The sequence below is a fragment of the Watersipora subatra genome, chromosome 6 (genome assembly GCF_963576615.1).
Source record: "Watersipora subatra chromosome 6, tzWatSuba1.1, whole genome shotgun sequence".
Classification (NCBI taxonomy): domain Eukaryota; kingdom Metazoa; phylum Bryozoa; class Gymnolaemata; order Cheilostomatida; family Watersiporidae; genus Watersipora; species Watersipora subatra.
In genome coordinates this window covers 44,919,289-44,945,144 of record NC_088713.1, presented here as the reverse complement: position 1 = coordinate 44,945,144, position 25,856 = coordinate 44,919,289, and the positions used below count along the sequence as shown (strand labels likewise).

Below are 25,856 nucleotides of genomic sequence, written 5' to 3'. Positions count from 1 at the left end.
TATTTGAGGTAAGTGTGCATATAGTACTTACTTTCTATATCTGCTGTCAAGCTAAGCAGAGTCGAATGTCCTCCCTGCAAGTAGTTATGTCATACAGAATGCAGTTTGACGTTCCTCGCTTGATGGCTCATAGCGAGCCAATCAGAGGACGAGAAAACTTTTACAATAGTCGGGAATTTCCCATGTCATTAACAAGTGGCAGTCAATAAGCCCGCGTCACAAGCATGCTTCAATGATATACACTTTAAAGTGTAGTCCAGTATGCCAATGGTAGCGCTGAGAATATCATTGCTGCTAGCCTTGTGGTTGTGTATAACACAGGACCAGTACAATACAAACTTTACTAACAGATAGTGTGGATATTATGATATTAGCTTTCACTTCTTTAAAACTTTTAAGAGAATGTATCTTTAGCAAAAGATCAATTTGTTAAAACTAAATCTGCATTTCATAAGGAATGCAGATTTAGTTTCTAGCAAATTTAAGATTTATGATTCAAAATGTTGCAGTTCTGTAAACCAGTATACATGTATATGCATGCAGTTGTTTAAATTTGAATAGTATTCACTTGCGTTAAGTACTTTTATGGTTGTTGTTTTGTTTTTGTGGAAATCTAGTACGACTGATAACATCATTACTATAATAAGTAAACCTTATCCATACAATAATAAGGCCATAATTAGCCATATAAGTATAACTAGCCGTGGTACCCGGCGTTGCCCGGGCATTAGAAATGAGCCCACAAACGTTGAGAGGTAATGAGAGTTACTTGCCACTTCCTATTAGCCTGGTACATTGCCAGTACATAATTGGAGTAAGCTTACTAATAAGAGTTACCATATAAGCCATATATATATATATATATATATATATATATATATATATATATATATATATATATATATATATATATATATATATATATATATATATATATATATATATATATATATATATATATATATATATATATATGTATATATATATATATATATATGTATATATATATAAATATATATATATATATGTTATATATTATATGTATTATATATATTATATGTATTATATATATATATTTTTTCTTGCCCACCACTTGGAAACTGCTCTCAGGAATAGTTGCAGACAAACTGGAAGAGCACATGAGTCACTATATGACCAGTGCTCAGAAAGGAATTGGGCGCAACACCCGAGGAGCTAAACATCAGTTACTGGTAGATCGGACGGTCTGTCAAGACAGCAGGAGAAGGCAAACCAATTTTGCCATGGCTTGGATTGACTACAAAAAAGCCTATGACTCAATTCCCCATAGTTGGATACTTGAGTGCCTCAGTATGTACAATGTTCACCCTGCTCTTGTGGCATTCATCAAGATGTCAATGACCAAATGGAAGACGGAACTGGAGGCTAATGGCAAAAAGCTGGCGAGTGTACAAATTAAGCGAGGCATCTATCAAGGTGACTCCTTATCACCGCTGCTCTTCTGCATATGCCTAAACCCTCTAAGCAATATGCTGGAGGAGACTCAATATGGGTACCAGTTTAAGAGTGGCACCAAGATAAACCACCTCTTCTACATGGATGACATCAAGCTGTACGCTAACAAAGAAATGGACATTGATTCGCTAATACCCCTCACTCAGGTATACAGCAAGGACATCGGAATGACCTTCGGTATTGAGAAATGCGGACGGCTAATTCTTAAGAAAGGCCATTCTATGCTCACAGATGGCCTAAGAATGCCAAATGGTACCATCAAAGATATAGAAGGGTACAACTACTTGTGGATTATGCAAAGCAACATCAACCACGAAGCCGAGGTACGTCACAAAGCCATTACCGAATACAAGAAATGCCTTCGGCAGGTCTTACGGAGCCAGCTCAATGCCAAGAACCAAATCATGGCAATAAATACCTACGCACTGCCAGTAATAAGATATCCAGCAGGCATAATAAAGTAGACTGAGGAAGCCATCAAAGAAACAGATATAGTAACTCGTAAACTGCTGACCATGCATGAGCACTCCACCCAAAATCTGATACTACTAGATTGCATCTTGATAGGAAAGATGGCGGTAGAGGACTCAAAAGTGTACAACAGACAGTAAAAGAGGAGGAGCAAAGCATCAAAGCATATGCAGCCTCCATAGCCATTTCAGATAAGTTGCTAGCTGAATTTCAATCGGCTGCTCTTACAACGGACCTACGCCCTGATGATGAGGAAATTGACTGGCACACGCAACCTCTTCATGGTGCTTACCACCAACAAATATCTAAGGTTGGCGATCTTCACCAGACATATATCCCTTTGAGACCCAAGGACAACTTAATTGTGCTGCAATGATGAAACTTGGTGTATGCAGTGTCTAAGTAGCACTTAAAACAAATATTTTGTCAATTTTGTTTTATTTATTTTATTTGAAACATTATAAAACGTCCCTCCCAGGGGACGCTGGACTTGGGTATCTGCAAAATTTTGACATGTACTTGATAATAAAATAGGTTGAGCAAGTAATTATGACAATTGTATTTTGTACAATAGTACTGGCACTCTACTATAAAGCATGCACACAGCTTATAAGACTAGGAGTGAAACTCCTGCAAAGTCCAAGTGCCATTTAATTATGAAAGTCCAGAAAACAGTTTCTGTCCGGCACTGTGCAGAGGAAAACATCACAGTGCACACATTTCACACTTGTTTTGAATTTGCAACCTTCTCTTCGGCAACGCGCACTGTTTTTTAATCTCATTGCTATAGGTAAATGTTTTGCACCTTTTTCTCGACTTTTTTGTGTTGGGAGAGGTACGACTTGACGGTATTGACGTGGAGTGTCATCAGGATCATCACTAGAGCTGCTGGAATCCCAAGCATCATCAATAAGTTGCTCTCCTAGCAAAAAACGGTAGTCATACAGCTGCATTATTTTGGAACCTGTGCTGTTCCTTCTGTATTCTAGCCAACAGTTGTTCACAGCTACATCTGTAATATGCATAATAACTCGGATCGGCCACCGCTTTGATCGTGCCGTAAACCGATGGTATGAAACCATCTGATCACATAAGTCTAATCCTCCCATTGATTTATTGTATTCTCGAATGGCAGCTGGTCGAGGCACAGTAAGAAATGACTTAGTCTTTTTGCACCATCTCCGGCACTCATCTCTTGGTTCTAAGCCATGTAAAGAAGAAGCAATAAGAATGCTCTTGTTGTCAAACCACTTTATGAGGCTGATCTGCTCGTCTTTCTTGTTTGCAGAGACAAATTGCTCCATGGCTCCTCTATCTTTCTTCTTCATGACTTTATCTGCTGAGAACGTTACTGGAACATTCTTGAGGCTAATAGTCCCTGTTAGGGATATGTCCTTTTTGGCCAAGTGATCTATCAAAGGTATGGTAGTAAAGAATCTGTCACAGAATACATGACTTCCTTGCACCACATTTTTAGTGAGCTGCAGGACCGCTCCTACTCCTTGCCCACCCGAACCATTGTCAAGCTTGTAATCTTTAAATGTATTTTCACCCTGATATATTTCAAAGTCTAGTACCATGCCACTAGGAATTGCTAGCACAAAGTTTTTGAGGCCTGTTGGGGACGGCTTTCGCGGCACGTATTGCCTAGCTGGACATCTTCTGGTGAAAGATATCATCTGCTCATCAATGCTCACTTTGTCTCTCCTAGCTACCTGTGTGCAAGCAGTTCTTATCTGTTCAACGAAGGGACAGACTTTCCAAAGTCTATCTGCTTTTTTCTCGTGCTCATTTACCGAGAAGTTGTCAACTACTTTAAGATTATTTCTGATTTTAAAAAACCGTGTTCGAGACATTGAATTTGCTATAATTGGTACCCTCGTCTTCTTAGACCAATACATTCGCAGTCTCTTCATGTTGATGCAACCCATTATGAGGCTCATCCCAAAGAATTTCTTAATCTCTGCCATCGTTGTACAAAGACTTTTGCCATGGTTCTGGGCATGATACTGGTTGGTCAGATCAGCTATTGTTTTGAATGTGTCATCATTCAGGTATGCTTTGAATAATTCCAGTGATGTCTTATCAAACACTGGTGGGTCAGAGAGTGCAGGATGTTGGGAGAACCTACTGGAAAACGTGTCACTTTTCTTGAAATTATAGCTTCTCTTTTTGCTCGCATCCTTTTTTTTGGTAGGAGGTTGTGGTTCGGCAACATCATCATCTGTGTCAGCATCATAATCTTCATCACTGGTGTTTTGAGAAGCTACATCTTGTTCTGGGTTGTACTCATCTTCGCTTGACAAGTATTCAAGATCAGACTCATCCAGTTGGGCTAATAGATTATTATCACCATCCCCATTTAGTGACAAATACCGCTTTTTTGATGAATTTCCTACAAAAATTAGTTTTATTGTCATAAAAACTTGAACAAATGCACACATGAGCATTGTTGACAAGTCAGCAAAATAAACTGTGACTGATAAATACTTCAACTTTACATTTCTAAAATGTATGCTAAAAATTGTTTGTAAGCATTAAGCTCCAGTGTCCCCCGCAGAGGACATCAGATTTAAGCTTGAGCAAAATAACTTCTAATACTAGTAAATAAACTTTAAACTAGTTCAACATTTTGAAATGCATGTTAACAACAAGAATATGTAGTTTAAAATTATAGATGCACTGCTTGAACAACTATACAGATAGATTTACCTGGAAGGTTTGAAGTTTCACAATTTGAAGTGGAGGCAGCCATCTTGAATGTTTTCTACCTCTCACAAACGAGAGTGAAGCAAGTACCAACATGAGAAGACAATAAACACATTGTCCCCTGAGAAGGTCATTAGACCTTAATACCTACAAATTGCTAGGCTCAATGGTATCACTAATAAAAGAATGTCCTCTTCAGGGGACTCATGGCCTCAAAGGAATATGTGGCTGAACAAAGGAAACCTAACGGCCAATACAGAGTCGCTAATTATGGCAGCCCAGGAGCAAGTGCTCCCAACAAGGCAACTCCAAACGAAACTCTATCACACTAGAGACGATCCTAGATGCAGACTGTGCAAAGATGCACCTGAGACCATCCAACACATCATCAGTGGATGCAGGCAGCTAGCAGGGAACGCATACACTGAGCGGCATAATCATGTCGCAGGTGTTGTGTATAGAAGTCTATGTGATGAGTATGGCCTTAATAAACCACAACACTGGTGGGAAGCTCCTGGTAAGGTCAATGAAAATGACGACGCTAAGATCCTCTGGGACTTCTACATCCGAACTGACAAGCATGTCCTAGCAAACCAACCAGATATAGTGGTGGTTGACAAGGAGAACAAGAGGGCTACTATAATAGATATAGCAGTACCCAATGACTACAATATAGCCAGCAAAGAAAAAGAAAAGGTAGAGAAATATCTCCCTCTTGGAGAAGAAATTGAAAAATGCTGGAATGTAAGAACAACTGTAATCCCAGTAGTCATTGGGGCACTGGGCGCAATAACACCAGCGCATAAAATGTGGCTTGCCCAAATACCAACAACAATCAACTCAGGTGAGTTGCAGAGAAGTGCGCTATTGGGAACTGCTAAGATCTTGAGGCGAGTGCTCAAACTCCCAAGTCTCTGGTAGGAGACCCGAGTTAGAGCAGAATTTACCACCCATACGGGGTATCCGGGGTGAGGAAACAATTTTTTTATATATATATATATATAGATTAATATATATTGATAAATATTTATATTAATATATATATTGATATATATCAAATTATATATTAATATATATGTATATATATTAATATATAATTCTACATATATATATATATATATATATATGTATATATGAAGTTTATTAAAAGCATATAAGCATATAAATACCACTTGGAAACTGCTCTCAGGAATAGTTGCAGACAAACTGGAAGAATACATGAGTCACTATATGACCAGTGCTCAGAAAGGAATTGGGCGCAACACCCGAGGAGCTAAACATCAGTTACTGGTAGATCGGACGGTCTGTCAAGACAGCAGGAGAAGGCAAACCAATTTTGCCATGGCTTGGATTGACTACAAAAAAGCCTATGACTCAATTCCCCATAGTTGGATACTTGAGTGCCTCAGTATGTACAATGTTTACTCTGCTCTTGTGGCATTCATCAAGATGTCAATAACCAAATGGAAGATGGAACTGGAGGCTAATGGCAAAAAGCTGGCGAGTGTAAAAATTAAGCGAGGCATCTATCAAGGTGACTCCTTATCACCGGTGCTCTTCTGCATATGCCTAAACCCTTTAAGCAATATGCTAGAGGAGACTCAATATGGGTACCAGTTTAAGAGTGGCACCAAGATAAACCACCTCTTCTGCATAGATGACATCAAGCTGTACGCTAACAAAGAAAGGGACATTGATTTGCTAATACACCTCACTCAGGTATACAGCAAGGACATCGGAATGACCTTCGGTATTGAGAAATGTAGAAGGCTAATTCTTAAGAAAGGCCATTCTATGCTCACAGATGGTCTAAGAATGCCAAATGGTACCATCAAAGATATAGAAGAAAGGTACAAGTACTTGGAGATTATGCAAAGCAACATCAACCACGAAGCCGAGGTACGTCACAAAGCCATTACCGAATACAAGAAACGCCTTCGGCAGGTCTTACGGAGCCAGCTCAATGCCAAGAACCAAATCATGGCAATAAATACCTACGCACTGCCAGTAATAAGATATCCATCAGGCATAATAAAGTGGACTGAGGAAGCCATCAGAGAAACAGATATAGCAACTCCTAAACTGCTGACCATGCATGGAGCACTCCACCCAAAATCTGAGACTACTAGATTGTATCTTGATAGGAAAGATGGCGGTAGAGGACTCAAAAGTGTACAACAGACAGTAAAAGAGGAGGAGCAAAGCATCAAAGCATATGCAGCCTCCATGGCCATTTCAGATAAGTTGCTAGCTGAATTTCAATCGGCTGCTCTTACAACGGACCTACGCCCTGATGATGAGGAAATTGACTGGCACACGCAACCTCTTCATGGTGCTTACCACCAACAAATATCTAAGGTTGGCGATCTTCACCAGACATATATGTGGTTGAACAAAGGAAACCTAACGGCCAATACAGAGTCGCTAATCATGGCAGCCCAGGAGCAAGTGCTTCCAACAAGGCAACTCCAAACAAAAATCTATCACACTAGAGACGATCCTAGATGCAGACTGTGCAAAGATGCACCTGAGTCCATCCAACACATCATCAGCGGATGCAAACAGCTAGCAGGAAACGCATACACTGAGCGGCATAATCATGTCACAGGTGTTGTGTATAGAAGTCTATGTGATGAGTATGGCCTTAATAAACCACAACACTGGTGGGAAGCTCCTGGTAAGGTCAATGAAAATGACCGCGCTAAGATCTTCTGGGACTTCTACATCCGAACTGACAAGCATGTCCTAGCAAACCAACCAGATATAGTGGTGGTAGACAAGGAGAACAAGAGGGATACTATAATAGATATGGCAGTACCCAATGACTACAATATAGCCAGCAAAGAAAAAAAAAGGTAGAGAAATATCTCCCTCTTGGAGAAGAAATTGAAAAATGCTGGAATGTAAGAACAACTGTAATCCCAGTAGTCATTGGGGCACTGGGCGCAATAACACCAGCGCATAAAATGTGGCTTGCCCAAATACCAACAACAATCAATTCAGGTGAGTTGCAAAAAAGTGCGCTATTGGGAACAGCTAAAATCTTGAGGCGAGTGCTCAAACTCCCAGGTCTTTGGTAGGAGACCCAAGTTAGAGCAGAATTTACCACCCATACGGGGTATCCGGGGTGAGGAAACAATTTTATATATATATATACAGTCAAACATGGATAACTCGTCCACGGATAGCTCGAACACATGGTTAATTCGAACATTTCCTTTGGTCCGTTCCCACATAATGATAAATTGCTATAGATAACTCGAACTCAACACAGTTAATTCGAACTGTTTTTTTGCCCAACAGCTACCGAAACGGTTGTTTTCACTTTAGAAAATCACTTTATTCAAAGCCATAGAGGTAAACTTCATCTTTTCGTAATTCATAAGCGTCGTTATTACCACCATCGGCAAAATATTTTTGTCAACGACTTTTCTAAAAGTTTGGTGAAATTTGATTTATACTGCGATACGATGAATAGCACGGACTAGCCGGGTCACGCGCGCAAGAATTTTCGCCACGCACATACAAAACAAAAATCGCATGTTGTTTTGTATGTGCGTGGCGAAAATCCTTGAGTGCATGACTCGGTTAACCCGTGATGAATAGTTTTCCGACGTTGATTCCGTGTTGAATCAACGTCGGAATGTTGAATGTTTAAAACGTCTTAAAAATGTTGTAATTAAACGTATGCGTTGTCTGAGCTACAAAAAACTATTCATCGTTTGACCTAAACACAGAATACGTGTGTACATTCAATAAGTATCTATTAAAAAAGCGTGAGTGATATAGAATGTACCGTAAAACCTCGTAAAACTTCTAATTGAACTGCCTCGGAGTGTTGCTCTTAATGAATCCCAGGTAAAGTAAGGTAATCTGCATAAACTTCAAGAAAAAATGGCAAAATTGATCGTGGGTAAAACCCCAAAAGAAAAAAATGTCTTTTCTTTTGAGCATTTCAACAACAATCAAGTTTTGCCAATGTCAATCTGAAAAACGTCCTGGCAATAACATCACCTCAAACAACAAACCAATCTCAAGTGATAGAAAAATCTCTATACTTTTTCATGAAAACGTTTTAAACTTTACATTGGAAGCATTTAATTTGAAACAAGCCATTTGTGCTTTTGATTTATATTATAGTTTGTATATGTACATGTATCTACTAATAAATAAGTAAATATATGGACTTGTGACAGTGCTCTGATAACTTGAATGCTCTGATAATTCGAACACTTTTGCTCGGTCCCTTGAAGTTCGAGTTATCCATGTTTGACTGTATATATATATATAGTAGCCTCTATAATAGTGACCTGGTGACCAAAGATTCAGACTTGCTTGCTAGTACACACTCATACTGAGTGACCCTCATAGAGAGTACCGCAGCACTACAGTACCACAGTATTCAAAGTACTTCAGTATCTTTCATGGAGACACTATGGTATTTTTGGGTATACTCAGAAATACCAGTATTTTTACGAATGGTCAGATTTTTGGGTATACCCAGAATTCCCCCGGTATCTCTATAAATGGCATGGAGAATAGAGGTATTTTTTGTCACCCACAATAGAGGTATTTCTGGATATACCCTATGTACCTCTTTGTCATAGAGACATAAACACTGAGGTATAAATACTCATACTGGATGAAATTCATGGAGGTATTTCTTGGTCATGAACAGCTCCATGTGACACACAAATAGAAAGTCTTAATACCATCTCGACTGACTAAAAAGCTGAGCCTGCATGGACAGCAGCTGTTTTTTTACTCACAAACAAACTTGGTGACATTTATAGAGGTTTCTGGATAACACAAACCACATTCTAAACCTGATATTAACTAAAATCAAAATCCTTTTATGCATCAAAAGACCTCGACCTCGTGAATTCCACCTAAAGACTACTTAAAAACATGTTAACAGATTATTCTATCAACACCTGACAAACTGAACCTCTTATAGAAACCTTTAGTGTCTTTTATTTTACTGGGTAAAAATTGATTTCTCCTATAAAGTTGCATCATTTTTAATGCTCAGAAGATATATAATAATATGTAATATGTATGTTTATTTTATTTTTTTAGGATGTTGCTTAAAACATGGAGTTAAGGTAGTGATTAGCCTGTCCTGACAAACTGTTATTTTTGTGGATTTGGCCCCGTTGAGTAGGGCGAGCAAAACAACAGCTTGTCACAAGACGCACTGCACCTAATGCATCAGCTGCACTAAAAGGGAGTTGTTCTCTTCCGTCTATGCAACTTGGCTGCAATGTTATGTCGGTCACTCCATTAGTAATCATAACGGACTCCGCGCAAAAATTTATGTAGAAAAAAATAAGGTTAAAACGTTTAACCAAAGACCAGTCTCTGCGGTAAACTTTATTGAACTTGAGAATAAAATAAATTAAAAATAAAATTAATAAGAACAAATAAATCTGACGGATACAAAAATAGAAATAAAACTGACTGAGTGCACAAATAACGACATGTTTAGTTGCTGTTGTTGCCTAAGTTCTCAAGTTCTACTAAAGTTTACTGCAGAGACTAGTCTCTGGTTAACCCTTTAGCGACCGCGCGGTTACGATAGACAAACCACTAGAGTACCGGGCAATAACTGGCGCGATTTGAGCATTCGACATGACCGCATAGAAACTGCAGTAACTTACAACAAAACTGTGGCAGTTACATAAATTAGTATGCATAAGAAAGCAGACAAATCTCTCTACAAGCTGATGCTTCTTCTATATAGATAACTCGCAAATACTTACCAACAAAAATCTCAATTTGCTGAAGCTATGAAACTTTTATTTTTGTATGCCATTTTCAATTGTATTTTTCTAATTGATATAAGTAATTGACAATGTTTTACAAATGATACTTGTATAGAGTCATATGTTCGCAACAATTTGCAAAAAAAACTGATAGTCGAAGAGCATTGAACGCGGAGTTACAAGCTCTGTTGCAATGCAGGAACGCCTTTCGAAATTTTCAGCGCGCGACTCTAACAACCTGCGAATAATGGAGGCGCGACATGGTCGTCTAAACTTAGCTATAACTCGCATGCAAATTTGCATGGAGCTGTAAATGAGTATGCATTTGGAAGCTTAGAAATCTTTCAACAAACAGCCATATATTCCTTGTACATCGGCTGGGAACACTTTAGTCACAAGCCAGATTTGACGACGTTGTCACCCCTCTACCATGAAATTTCGATAACAAATACATTTTAAAAGCAATATCTCTGCCAAAACCGGTTATTGATAAGCATATGCATGGTGTCATATGTTTACAAGAGTTTGCAAAAAAAATGGGTTGTCCAAGCGCATCAAAAGTTGAGTTAGGTGCTCATGTGCATCGCGGGTGCAGGCCTACGAAATGCTCCTGACGCCATGGCGATAAGCAGTGCAGCAGTTACCGGACATGGCCGCTCAAACTCTCCTATAACTCTCGTGCAAATTTACATAAAACTGCAAATGAATATGCATCTGAAAGCTGAGATATTTTCCTACAGACTGAAATATTTTCCTTCAGGCAGCTTGCAAACACTGCAACTTCAGATCTATATATTCAGTTATTATTTTTTACTGTCAGATTTATATGCATTTCTTGAAACTATAGATTCATGTAACAATTTTGCATATAAACTGATCGCATGGATGCATGTGTGCTGCAGCAAAAATTAAATGGTTGTGCACAAGAAGAATTGAGTGGTGAGCATGTATCACACAGTTGGTGAAGCAGCAAAAGACAGGAAGCAACACTTATTATGTGCAGAAACGGCAAATGATGGAGAAATCCTTCTGCCAGATGGCCGAACAATATGAGAACTGAACTCTTTGAATAGATGTGGCCCTGAAGAGGGCCGTGGGCAACAAATACAACATAACAATGCACAACAACTACAATATATCATGACATTTCAGCAAGTGTATGTACAATAGCTAGCAACACAACCAAACATTTGCATAAACTAAATTATTTTAAATACAATTTGGAAATTATCTAGCATGGTAAGGCTCAAAACAGGGTTCGCACAAAGGTACTCCACATGCTTGGCATTTAAATCTAGTTTCATCTCGCTTACGGGTGTTGTCATCAGCTCGCTTTGGACAGCGCCTACAAATTCTATATTTAGCTTGTTTACTTTTTCCTGGACTATTTAGCACTAATCAATGAGCGGAAGAAGTTGAAGCGCGGGGAACAGTGTTTTTGCGGCAAGATCCAGTGTATTCAAGTATTTGTTCAATTAATTTCTGTCGAAACTTTAAGTCAGTTATTTTACAAACGCTATGGATTCTATAAACTATGGCTGCATTGTACACACAAATATCGAATAAATGAAAAAATAGTTTTTTGTACCATTTTATGGTTTTACGCGCAGCGTTATAATAATGCAAATTTTGATCAGATTTGTCAACTCTTCCCATGTATCAGTTGTAATCCAAAATAGCAGCTGGTTTGCAAACTTTATCCTCTTTATAGTTTATTTTGCCTGTATCTACGACATCCAAGTTTTTATGCATAGTTGAAACTACAGAAATATATTTGTTATCTCTCCAACAGCCAATCATACTTTCTCCATTAGAAAAGCTTGTTGTTTCACCTTTTTTAATAGCTTTTCCATTGCAAACTTTCAAATCTTTAGGAACACCTTTTCTGTTTGCACGCAGAGTTCCGCAAACATGAGTGTTATTTTTAATAAGTTCAGCTGCTAACTGTGGCGAATTATAATAATTATCCATATATAAACAACGACCCGAATTAAGCAAACCATTCATTAATTTCATCACTATGTTGTGAGTGATTCCTCTACCAGTTCCTTCGGCTTGTTCTCGCTCATCACCAATGTACACAGACAGCTTGTGCACATAGCCAGAGACAGCATCACAGAGAGCAAATAGCTTTATTCCAAATCTAGATCTTTTAGATGGAATATACTGCCTGAAGCAGAGTCATCCTTTCCAAGCCAGCAAGCTTTCATCTATAGATATAAATTTACCAGGCAGCAAAACAGAAGATAACCGGTCAGATATCATGGCTAAAACATTTCCTAGCTTGAATAACTTATTGCCATCAGGGTTTTCCGGATTGTCAGTGAAATGGAAACTGTTCAAAACCATTAAAAACTTATTCCTCGAAATCATTTTACTAAACATTGGCGTTGATATTAACGGATTGGTAGACCAATACGACAACAAAGTAGGCTTCTTGACAATACCCATGAGCAAAACTAAATCAAAAACTCACCAAATATCTTTGCCATCGACAGACTCCCATGCATCGCCATGTTTTCGAAGGCCATATCTATTTGTTTCGTTAACTATAACATTCATGATGGCAGATGTAATAAAAAGCTGTAAATAATTGAAAATACTTATCTGTCCAGTAATTCGACTTTGTACACCTGCAGGGCTCTCATCAAAATGCAGTTCTTTTGGTTTTAGATCAGCTCCTCTTTGAAATCCGAAATTACTCCCTGGTTCAACGTCGGTCGTTTCACTCTCACTTTCGCCATCAGATTCACTCTGTCGATCTTTTTTTTTACTTTCATCCTCTTCCCCACATTCTTCTGACCTGAAATCCTCTTCTTCACTTTCGAACCAGTCGATATCAACCTCTAAACAAATTTTTTTAGCCGAGCTCAAATAATCACGTCCGTGCATGTTGACCAGCTTTCCATAAAGAAAGATCAAATCTTTACAACGTGTTCTTTTTGCACATGCACATAAAATTTATTATTTATAGCCTCAAAACAGAAGTAAAAACTTACTGAAATTGCTCAAATTTTTAATTTTAATTTTGAACGTTGTTTTTAAAATAAATAAAACGTTTTAAAAAAGGTCTATCGAAAACGGCAAAAATGTCGGGTTTTTCGGTTTTGGTATGCTAGGACATTGCTCGTAAACCAACAAAGGTCGTTTTTGGAACGCAAAGGGTTAAAGGTTCTTATCTTAATTTTTCTACATAAATCTTTGTGCGAAATCCGTTATGATTACCAATGGAGCGACCGCCATAACATCGCAGCCAAGCCGCATAGACAGAAGAGAGCAACTCCAGGTGCAGTGCGTCTTGTGACAAGCAGTTGTTTTGCTCGCCGCGCTTGCCGGGGGACAACTCCGCAAAAACATCAGTTTGTCAAGACAGGCTAGGTAGGGATATGTAAGCCAAGGCAGTGGCCATGGTCTGCCATGACCTGACATTGATACACAGTATCATATAGATGTCGACTTTGCTGCTTATTGGTGCCATGTATACACAAAATTTGATTTACGTGGTGGTGCTAACGAGAAACCATGATAGTAATGCATTCCTGACACTGCGCATCTTTGCTACTGTTGCACCATCTATCTGATACTCAACCCAACTGAAATGATAAATTTCTCCATAATACAATATTTAGTATAAGATAAGCTATTTGTTTCAAGTCAAATCAAATAGCTACACTACACATATTGCGTCGTGGGGTAGAGGCACGACTCTTTCCCTCTCCAAGAGAGCCTGCCCAGACTAACGCACATCCGTTGTTTTTTTTACGTATGTTGCCATCTGGGGTTTTTTAAATTCTCTGTATTTCTAGCTTAAAAATACAAAATCAATCCATTGCATTCCACGATTAACTATTTTTCACAGTATTTCTGATCAATACAACAAATTGGCCATGTCTTGCTTTACAGCTATGAATGCCCAATATTTATGATGATGATAAGTGGATCAGGCGCTGGGCAGCCTATTCATCGCATTGACCAATGAAAACAAGGAAGGCATTTTCAAATCATCATTGTAGAATTAAAGCTGGCAATGGTCATTTTGCACTTGACACTGTTAAGACGATCACCTAGTAGGATACACAACACAATGGGCAACTAATCAGATAATTACCAAACAAATCGTATTGACGACATAGACAATATTGAAGCAAGTAACCATGAAGAGCTTGCACCATCTGTGCCATCACACTTTCTGCAGGCATTTGGAGAATCAATTGTGAAAGCCTGCCATGGAGAGTTTGTATAACATACAACATGGCAATATTTAGCCAAAAAATCTATCGCAAATGTCATACTAATGTTTCTGCAACCAAACAATGTAAGATTCCTGAGAACTACATCATTGAATATCACAAAAAATCATAGAACACATGCACACCCCTTGGAGCAAAAGTAATGGTGGTTCTATTGGGATTTTCAAGACTGGATTTCCAATACCAAATTATTTATAATTCAATATAATATGTGTTGTTTAAAATATATAATAGAATATGTTACCTCACAGAAACAACAGAACAACTATGAAAAAATTTCTCACATATTCAACCAAAATATATGATTTAAATTTTTATATCACTTTCAGACCAAGGCATTGACGAAGATATTTTTATAGAGCTGACGAAACACCAGCTGGCCAAGCTTCAGCCTAATATAACCTTAAGAACTCAAACACTCCTTATGAGGAAACAGAAGGAGTTAAAACGAGTAAGTTGAAATACATTAATTCAAATTGTAGGAGTATGTTGAGTAAATCAAAATTGACCATTCAGGAATGACAAAACAATCTTTACAAGAATGCCCTCATGTGGCATTTTTGTGGTTTTTTCCTATTATGATAATAACGTTACTTTTGATATGTTCAATATCAAATGAAACAAACCTCAACTAATATTTTTGGAAGACAGGTTTAAACTATGTTACTGGTATACTACCTTTATATTGAGATCATATCCAATTCCTTTAAATAAATGCTAGTCACTGATAAGAGAATTTCGATAGCATTTGAAGAGTTGGATCAGTTCCTCCCTCTAGGGATCACCTTGGAACATCCTTAATATAGATTGTCAAACGATTCTAAAAGCATGCTAAACAAATAGTAGCTGTTAAGGGTCATGGCATAGGTTTTAAATCACTTAACTCAGATTATGTTCACATTATGAGGCAAGCATTGTTTCAATTCTTTGTCTATTACACGCAGGAGCAAAAGAATTATATGACTTCCTTTTATCCTAAGTTACTTACACATAGTTACTTAAATAGTGAAACGTGTTTGACACTGCAGCTGCTGGCACTTTTTATGACCTGATATTTAGGTTGCCTATTTCACCAATACTCAGCTGAGATTGTAGATCTTAAGAAATGATGCAAACCAAATTGACTCGCATCATTCAGAATAATATACAGAACAATTTGGGGGAGTAAAACGCGTCCAAACTAGTATCTGTCACATATGCTGTTAGTTGGAGTTAGGTTATGTTAACGATAATGTTAATAATAAAGCTTCTGCCACGTAATCATGTTTTGACTTCCCAACATTAGCAGAACAAGGAATGTTTTGTCCATAGATCTTATATTATATATCTATGGTATCGGTGAACTACAAAAATGTGGCTATGATGACCATTATGTTAATTGCATAGTTTGATGGAATTATGCTGTTCATCTTTCAGTCACATGGCCAAGAACCGTCAGCACCTGTTTCTTTTACAAACCAGCTACAATCCAACAGTGATTCTAGCTTGATGGTAAGTCGATGCTATCTATAAATAAAAATCTGAGATCGGTCACAAAACAATGTGCTAGTTCTTTCTATTTAATAGTATCATTGTCTAAAGCCACTGGGGAAAACGCATTGGGGAAAAGCGACACTCATATCAATATAATAGTGTAATAGCAAAATAAAGCTAACCTGAGTGCATTCATTTTTATGATCAAGAAAGCTGTAAGGAAGCTTTCGCCAACCCCCAAACCCAAACACTAGGCTCAGTCTGTATATTGAGTGTCGTTTTGCCCATTTTGCCCAAGGAAATAGCTCTGAAAGTGTGCACATATGATGGTTCCTAAATCTGATAATCCATCCCTCCAATGCTTTTTGACATATTTTCAAAATCTACCCCTTCAACCTCTTAATGTCCATTTCAAACCCCTTCAGCACCTTTGCACTTTTTCATTTAAAGTTGCCTATTTTTCTCAAAAGAAAGCTTGTTTTCAGCAACAGTGCCCTATTTGTGGCAGTATCAATACACAATACACACGTACTTGCAATACTGCTTCTTCTAACTGGAACTTAAATCTGAATAGATATTCATGCTTGTAACTGCTATTGCTAACATTCAGCAATGCCAGCCCTTAGACATCTTTTTCCTCATTTCTAAAAAAGACCCCACCCATTTAAATAGTTTTTCTCAGTTTGTGGCTAAACTAACCCTTCCAGTGTTGGTATTGGTGTTTAACCCCTAGGTGCTCATTTAGGAACCATCATTATGTGCTTTCGTTTTGAACTGTTTCCCCCTGGTTTTTGAAATGTTTTAGTATTAAGCTATTGGCCAGACCAGGAATGCGATTGCCCAGTCCTATTCGTACTGATAGGACACACACACATAACTATAATCACGTTGATGCACACAACCACAATTATACAGTACTAGTATCTATACAAACGATCATGCTAACGATTTTGTAACTTTGCTGAGAAATGAGAGACCTGTGTCATGTGCCTCAAAATGTACTGCAAGTAAACCATAAATGAACTTAAGTGAACATAATATATAATCTCATATTTTTTGTTTACAGCATAAACAAATATACTCCTACAATAATAGAAAAATCATGAGCCTAATGTTTGGCACAGAAGTTATAGAGAGAATGATGTCTAAAGATATACCACCTCTAGAGTTTGAGAAATCGTATCATGAAGCCATGACCAAAGTCCACTGCCAACACCTGAAGGAGCTGACAGATTAAACTGACAAATAACCTGTGAGTATATCTTTCCACGAAGTCTCTCATCGTGACTTTCAAACCCCTTTGTCAACACGAATGCATTAACCAAGACCAAGTTCCCAAATATTGTGCAAAAAAATACACCAACTCGAGAGCATAGATATGGCAATACTATGTCATCAGAAAAACTTGTTTGAACTTGTCAGTGAGCACTCAGTGACTACTCAGTGTCAGTGACTACTTGAGCACCTCTATACTAATGTGGCTTAGAGGTTTTGTGTAATACAATCACTGCATTTGTAGCTCCCCTACTGCAACTGACAAGAGAGAGTTGGAAGCATATCTGGTAATGGCATTCCCCGCTCTGAAAAGAGACAAAGAATTAAGTGGAGTAACATACGTAGGTACATGTATTTAGGTTATTAGTATGAGTAAGATTGCCCCTAATCATTAACCATGCTTAGATCCACATCACGATATTACTAGTTTTAGCGTAGTTTACAAGAGCTATTAGTTATGACTTGTATTATTATCCTCACCCAAACCACCCAAACCTTAAAGGTTGACTTGCAACAAAATTCACATTACAGTTATTTGGTATGAAAAGGTTCCCCATGTCTTACTCTGTTGTGTTGTAGGTGCAAAATATGTGGAAATGTGATTACAAGCTCTTAAAAGCTCAAAATTGAACAGTTAATCGCAGCAACACAAGACAGCCGTAGTTTGGATACTCTTTCCAAAACGGCTCAAATGTGACGTAGCTGTGGGAGATGGTTTCTGTATACACTTTCACGCAACCTTATTCGTCGAAATATTTTCACAAATATACTTCATGCATTCAATAAAACTATGTCGATTGTTCTTACGCGTCTATTTTATCTTCATTGTAATGCTGTCACTTTTAGCACTGGTATCTTATAACTTACCGTAAAAATTTGTTTAATTTTTAGCCTTAGCTTGAAGGAGTACATATCATTGTCTGATAATCATGACGAGCCTGTTGGTCACTTGTGATAATCGAAAAGTGCTGCAGAAACTATTTGCAAAATATTGGGTCACATGATCAGATTACAACTTGCCGAGTATACCAAACCAAAACAAAACAGTAAAGTAGCGAGCATCTATATTTGATACGGGGTCTTCGGTAAAACCCGAAGTGTTTGTCATAAACTAGTGCTACGATAAGTTTTATGTTGAGCTTTTTATTGGCCTTTTAATTAATGTGAGAACATCACGTGACAAGATGATAACCAAATTTCATGGCTACGTCATCGAAATAAAGAGATTCCAATCTACGACGGCTTTTTGTTTTTGAGCTTTTAAGAGCTTGTAATCACATTTCCACATATTTGGCACCTACTACACAACATAGTAAGACATAGTGAATCTTTTGATACCAAATATCTGTAATGTGAATTTTTTTGCAAGTCAACCTTTAACACCAAGTTAGATAACTCCTAACCATTAACCCCACCTACCCACATCACTATATTACTAGTTGTAGCTAGTTTACATGAACTATTAGTTATGACTTGTATTATTATTACCCAACTCTTATCACAGAGTTAGATAACTCCTAATCATTAACCCCATCTACCCACATCACTATATTACTAGTTGTAGCCTAGTTTACATGAGCTATTAGTTATGACTTGTATTATTATTACCCAACCCTTAATACAGAGTTAGATAACTCCTAATCATTAACCCCACCTACCTACATAACTATATTACTATTTGTAGCTTAGTTTACATGAGCTGAAGGTTTGCATCATCTCCCATCATCATGTTAGATGACTACAACAGCACATATCACAACTACAGTTTACTTATCCATAAAGCTAAGAATTTACCTTTGTGATTTTATAGGTGACAAGCTTGATGATATAAAGAAATGTGCTTTGAGGGGCAAGTCGGCAGCCACCAGCCTGTTAATGGAGAGATTTCCGCAAAGCATCTCGGATGATACCAGCATAGGAGCAATTGTATTAACAGATGCACATGAATGCATCTACCTGGTTTTGCCAATGGGAGCAGTGTTCCTGATGGCAACTGAGGTAGATGCATTTCTGGCCTATGTTAAGTGTTTGTTTGTGTCTAACCAGAGGTGCCACACTCAAGCCCATTCATCAGTTGGGGTTCTGGTGGAGCGTCTGTTACGGCTGCTCTCATCATTGATGACAACAACCTCTGCATTGCAGAGGAGACTTCAAATGATGGAGATAGTCACTAATAGCTTCTCTAGAACTCTAACCGATGGTGTCATAGTTGGTATTGCTAGTACTCAATTAATAGATTTTCTCTTTTATATTTATAAACATTTATATGTAAATACATTATGCAAAACAGTTCATTTTTTAACCTTTTTTATTCGTATTATAGCTTTAATGCTACCATATTATATTATGCTTATACATTTATTTAACATCGGTATTTCATGGAAATAAAAATAAGAAATTCATAGTAACTAACTCACCCAAGTGTGTAATTGTCTTCTCCTGGTATAAAATTACAATTTTATTGTGATTTAAAAATGATAATACCATGAATGAACAGGGAGCATCCATAGCAGCACAGCACTAAATCACAGAATGATTTAGTTTTGGTTATTTCCACAAAATTTGGATTCTCTTTCCAAAACGGCTCAAATGTGACGTAGTTGTGGTAGATGGTTTCTGTTTACACTTTCATGTAACCTTATTTGTCGAAATATTTTCACAAATATACTTCACGCACTCAATAAAACCATGTCTATTGTTCTTACGTGTCTGTTTTATCGTCATTATAATGCTGTCACTTTTAGCAGTGATATCTTATAACTTACCGTAAAAATTCATTTAATATTTTAACCTTACCTCAAAGGAATACATATCATTGTCTGATAATCATGATGAGCCTGTTGGTCACCTGTGATAATCGAAAACTGCTGCAAAAATTATTTTCGAAGTATTGGTCACATGATCAGATTATGACTTGACGATTAGTTCAAGCCGAAACAAAACTGTAAAGTAGCGAGCATCTATATTTGATGCGGGGTCTTTGGTAAAACCCGAAGTGTTTGTCATAAACTAGTGCTACGATAAGTTTATATTGAGCTTTTTATTGGCCTTTCAATTCACGGGAGAACATCACGTGACAAGACAATAACTAAACTATCATGGCTACGTCAGAGAAATAAACGGATTCCAATCTACGACGGCTTTTCGTTTTTGAGCTTTTAAGAGCCCTTAATCACATTTCCACATATTTGGCACCTACAACACAACAGAGTAAGACATGGTGAATCTTTTGATACCAAATAACTGTAATGTGAATTTTGTAGCAAGCCAACCTTTAACAAGAGCTTCAAAGGATACGGGCAGAGATATCCTTTAATCATTTATACAAAAAACTTTATTTTCATATGAAAAAGTTATACAATATATATCAGTTGCAGTTAATTTTTCAATAAAAATTGAGTTTGGCCTGTGACTTTTCTATTTAATGTTAGCCTACAGCAAATTTAGGTTTGACACTTTTGGAGTTTGGTTTAGGTCATTTGATGCATGAGAGGATTTTGATGTTAGGCAATATAAGGTATATATTGTGGTTTGTGTTCTCCAAAAAGCTCTATAAATGTCACCCAGAAAGTTTGTGTTTGTGAGTAGAAGAACAGGCTTTGTCCATAAGAGTTCTGCTCCTCTCAGTCAGTGGAGATGGTATTAAGACTTTCTATTTGTGGGTTCCAAAGAGCGGTTCATTACCTAGAAATATTTAACCTTTGCAGATTTAGCAACTGAACCTTAGGAAAAACCAGAAATAAGAGTATAACGACACATTTGAAAATTACAAGTTAAAGAAATAAGTAATGGTAGCAAAAATAAGCTTTTAAAAATGCAAAAAGGTTATATTAAACAATAATAAAAAGTGCATATTTTGCGTGTGCAATCGCCAAAAGACTACAGAGTATATATTTAGTAAGAGCAATGAGAATGACAACAATAGCTTAGCTTTGTGGTTAGGTGTGCGGAGTGTACAAAGCTGTTGCAATCTTTGTGAGTTCACTTTTGGTACGAAGCAGTTATCCGTCCTAGACTTTAATCGTGGTAGTTGGACAGACGACATGACGACAGACAAACTTTTAGATTTATATATATATATATATAGACTAGCACCCTGGTGGTCAGGTGTGCTGCAAAAGAGATTAACCTTTATGATAATTACTATTACATCTATGCAAGGTGATTGAATTGCACAGATGGTGTTGCGTCTGGTTGCAAAGCTGAATATCTATCAGAGTTCAAATCCCCTGCAATGCAATCTTGTTTTCCAACAAGCAACCGTGATTTAGGAAACATTTACAGTATAATTTAAGTTAAATTTAAATGGAAACATTAAACAGAAACATGGAAACTTAATAAAAAAGATTGCTTTTTATGTTTTTAATAACTGTTGAGGACTACCTTGGTATTAAATTAAATTGATTTTAACATAATTATAATAAAAATAAAACTTAACGTAACATAGAAGTATGTATTTAAAATGCAAAAACTTCGAAATGCAGCAAGGTGGTGATACTGAAACTGTTAAATCTCATCTCCACTCCGTATGAGGTGCAGATTTAGTTTCTAGCAAATTGATCTTCAGCCAAAGTTACATTCTCTTAAACAATTTAAAAAGAAGTGAAAGCTAATATCATCATATCTACACTATCAGTTAGTAAAGTTTGTATTGTACTGGTCCTGCGTTCTACAGTTCCACACAGGGATAAGGCTAGCAGCAATGATAGTCTCAGCGCCACCATTTGCATACTGGATTAGACTTCTACCTGTACATCACTGAAGCAGCTTGCTTGTTGCGCAAGCTTATTGACTGAAGCTGGTTAAATCACATGGGGAATTCCCGACTACCGTAGAAGTTTTCTCGTCCTCTGATTGGCTCTCTAGGAGTCACGAGTGAGGAAGGTCAAACAGCTGTCAGTAAGATATTATTACTTGCAGAGAGGCCACTCGACTCTGCTTAGCTTGACAGCAGATATAGAAAGTAAGTACTATACGCACACTTACCTCAAATGTGGTCTTTGCTAGTAGTGATTGTGATTAGTAAGTGATGGTAAAACAAGTTTTAACGACTCAATCGATTGTCACAAAGAGAACAGTTCGGTTTAAGGTGGTAAATATTAAAGAGAAATGGGAGGGAAATCAAAGCAAGGGTCCATTAGTCTATAGGGAAGGGAGATTTGACACAGTTTGGGTGACAGCTTTTAAGGATTTGTTTTTAACTCTTTAAGAAGGGAGTAGAGTAGGAGGCTTGCAGTAAGTGCCTATAAAGACTGCAAACACGGATAGAGCTTGTGCAATAAGAAGAATAATTGAATTAAAAATAGAAAAATACAGCACTGATAATAGTTTCAAGTAAATTTAAGGCTACGAGGAGGAATCAATGAGAATGTGCTCCTTTTATTGACTGCCAGCCATTAACTTGATTTTTGATGGCATGTTTTGTCTAGCACTTGGCGTACCTATTGTTTACTGGAGACTTTTCTATATAGTCTTTGTGTGTTTAATCATTACCTGTTGATCTTACGCTACTGCATGAATGCTTGGCAAGTGCCTGAAATTTTGGACATCAAATGTCCAAAACATAAATTCACTGAGAGAAAAGTTTGTTGAAAACGGCAGTCCTTATGGATGAAAAGTTATATGAACACTGAAAATGCTTCATGTATTTCTGTGTACTCATATGCAAGAAAACGCATTGTAAGCAAAGCTAAGCCCAAAATTTTTATGGTTATGCTATTGTACTCCTTTGGAGACTCTCACTCTATGTACCGTGTCCTGTGAGGACGTAGGCAATCATGGTTTTCCCGACTTTCTATAACCATGACTTTTCTGGTCAGGTATCAACAGTGGTTTGCCGTTGCCTCTGTTGGGTGTTTATATTGAGACAGAGAGTTATCCCATCTTATTAATTTTTCTATTGGAGTCTAGTATGTCCTTTTAGAGCTGCCAGACGGACTTTTCAAAGTTGTTCTTTCTTGATTACTTTTTGCATTGTTGGCAGGGGCAGCAGTATGAGGTGGATTCAAAATTTAATTAATTCAAGACCGATGCACTTACTGCTAACATTACATAAGCTTTTACTCAATAGCTGTCTCTTGATGAGGCAAGTACATTGTGAGATATTGATCATTCATAATGGCTCTTCATTGCTCAAAAGAGATGCTGTTGAGCTATGCTGTCGGGGATAGCAAAAACTATGGTCATTTCTTTAGGGTTTGTCAAGGATTGAACTGGCAGCCAATCGAGAACCGTTATAAGGAGCTGCTGATCTTTAAAGGTTGACTTGCAAAAACATTCACATTACAGTTTTTTGGTATCAGAAGGTTCACCATGTCTTACTCTGCTGAGTTGTAGGTGCAAAATATGTGGAAATGTGATAACAAGCTCTTGAAAGCTCAAAAATGAACAGTAGTCTGGTGGCCACAGGGCATTTTTGTGTCGTTTTTTTGCCAAGGTGGCACGACAATGGGGTATAACGAATCTTAGATTTAATGGATAGAATAAATCATCTCCTAACTTTTTTATTATACCTACCGGAATTATTCTTGTCAAGCAGTGATTATTTGCCATTAAAAGATAGGTAGAAATACATAAATGAGATTTCCCTTGCGCCATGCGCAATTAGCCAAATCAGCCAATCAGCTAGGTAAACATAAATCTATGCATTTGTTTAATACGGGGCGCATTTGCTTTCACCGATAACATTTGTGCCCTTAGTCTGTTTCCGCTGTTCCGTGTTAGAAACTGCCGTATACGTCGGTTAGTAGTAGCGCAAATTTAGTATCTTCTATTTAAATTGATTACCACAGCTAGCTATTATCGGTTACATAATTCATTATAATCAAGTTTTACATGCTAAGAAGTCAACAAAGTTTTACTAACGGAAAAAAACGATAATCCAAAGTTTTTATGAGATGTAGAGCACCATCTACAAACAGTCAGATCGCAACTCGCAGTGTTAGTCGTATGTAAATGCCACACTGAATGCTTGAGGAAGATTGCTAGTGAGTCGAAATAACAAAGAGCTTCTCAAGTTGCAAAGAATCTCAAACCCTTGAAAAAATAAGGTGAGATGATAGCAAACTCATTTACTTAATATTTATGAATAATTAATCAAAGATTAAATGCATTGCTTTATTGAAAATCTGGCGTTTCCTTCACTGTGTACTGTAGTCAGTTGGATCAATAAGTGATAGGTGTTGATTATAATGAATCAAACTCTCAAGTCAAACTTCTCAGTCCAGATTTTACATATTGGTTACAAACTATACAATAAACTACTCTCTGTCGTAGGTATTGTTGCTGTGTCTTTAGACACTCACTGTTTCATACACTCAATAGCTCAACTCAATTTGTTTAATTTTTAGGCTAAAACGGTAGCACTACATAACATTATAAGCTACTTATATTATTGGGCTTCATAAATAGAATACCTAGATTGGGTATTTTTTTAATAAACCAGTAATACTGGACTATTTGTAATATAGAATGCCTCTGCTGATTTTTATTAAGAATTAGCTCGCCTATTTACAAAATTGGAGACTGTATTGCTCTTTGAAACGTCAAACCAATATCAACACAAATTGTAGTACTTTTATGCAAATGTATGATTGTTATTTAACTGATGGTTTGGTTAGTTTTAAGTTACTATATTGTGTCATGCAGAACTTATCAGTACCGTATTATTGTGTTATTAAACTATATTCTATTGTATTGTATTATAATAGCTGTATTATGTTGTATTGAACTGATTTGAATTGTGTTATAGGATTGATATGTTGCATTATGTTGTGTCATATAATATATATTAATACATATTTTGTTGTATTCTAATCAATTGTATTATATTGTATTGTTATAGCGCTCACGTATCAATTATTACCTTACAGAAGTATGCGATGTATGAGTTAACTAATTATTGTTGTAGTTAAAGCTAAAGGGGGTACATCTATTACTTTTATGTAGGGCTATGCACATTGCGTATACGTTCAAATCAGTATTGTAGCTCTTCCTATTTTCAAGTTTTAAATTTATTGCTACATGCTTTGATAGATCGTTTTTCGGGTAGGTTATGATCGATAAATATTGCACCATAAATGTATGTCAGCTCTTATATGTCTATATGATCATTTTGTATTTTGAACTCATTGTCTCTAATGGATGCGATTTTTTACATTGTAGTCGGCCGCCAGGGACTTGATATGACAAACATTTCTCGCCATGACCTTAGCCACTGATCTGCCAGAAACCCTCTTCATACTCGTTACATTGATACCTGTACAACTACTGATTGACAGGCTATGCTGTATACCTCATTGGGTACACTGGTTGTGATGCAGACTAACTAACGAATCTAATGTAAACTTAATCTTTTAAATGAAATTATTATTATTAAAATTATTTCTTTTTTATTTAACTGACATCAATATGCGCAATT

At 37.1% G+C, this 25,856-nt stretch overlaps 1 protein-coding gene across 1 annotated transcript; it reads right to left on the bottom strand.

Moving 5' to 3' along the window:
• Window positions 1-2,615: 2,615 nt before the first annotated feature.
• Window positions 2,616-14,638, bottom strand: LOC137398302 (piggyBac transposable element-derived protein 3-like). The gene is made up of 3 exons (XM_068084410.1): window positions 14,593-14,638; window positions 13,043-13,285; window positions 2,616-4,360 (listed from the first exon to the last, which is right to left on the bottom strand). The coding sequence occupies exons 1-3, from the start codon at window positions 14,636-14,638 to the stop codon at window positions 2,616-2,618; spliced, it is 2,034 nt and encodes a 677-aa protein (XP_067940511.1).
• Window positions 14,639-25,856: the final 11,218 nt, after the last annotated feature.

Bases quoted from the DNA above. Each gene is read 5' to 3' on its own strand.
- LOC137398302 (XM_068084410.1), bottom strand. From the start codon at position 14,638: ATGCCTGCAGAAAGTGTGATGGCACAGATGGTGCAAGCTCTTCATG. The intron at 13,286-14,592 runs GTTACTTGCTTC...AAATTTGTTTAG, and splicing joins GATGGTGCAAGCTCTTCATG to AGGTTGATATCGACTGGTTC. The intron at 4,361-13,042 runs GTATTTTCAATT...TAATTTTTGTAG, and splicing joins TCGAATTACTGGACAGATAA to GAAATTCATCAAAAAAGCGG.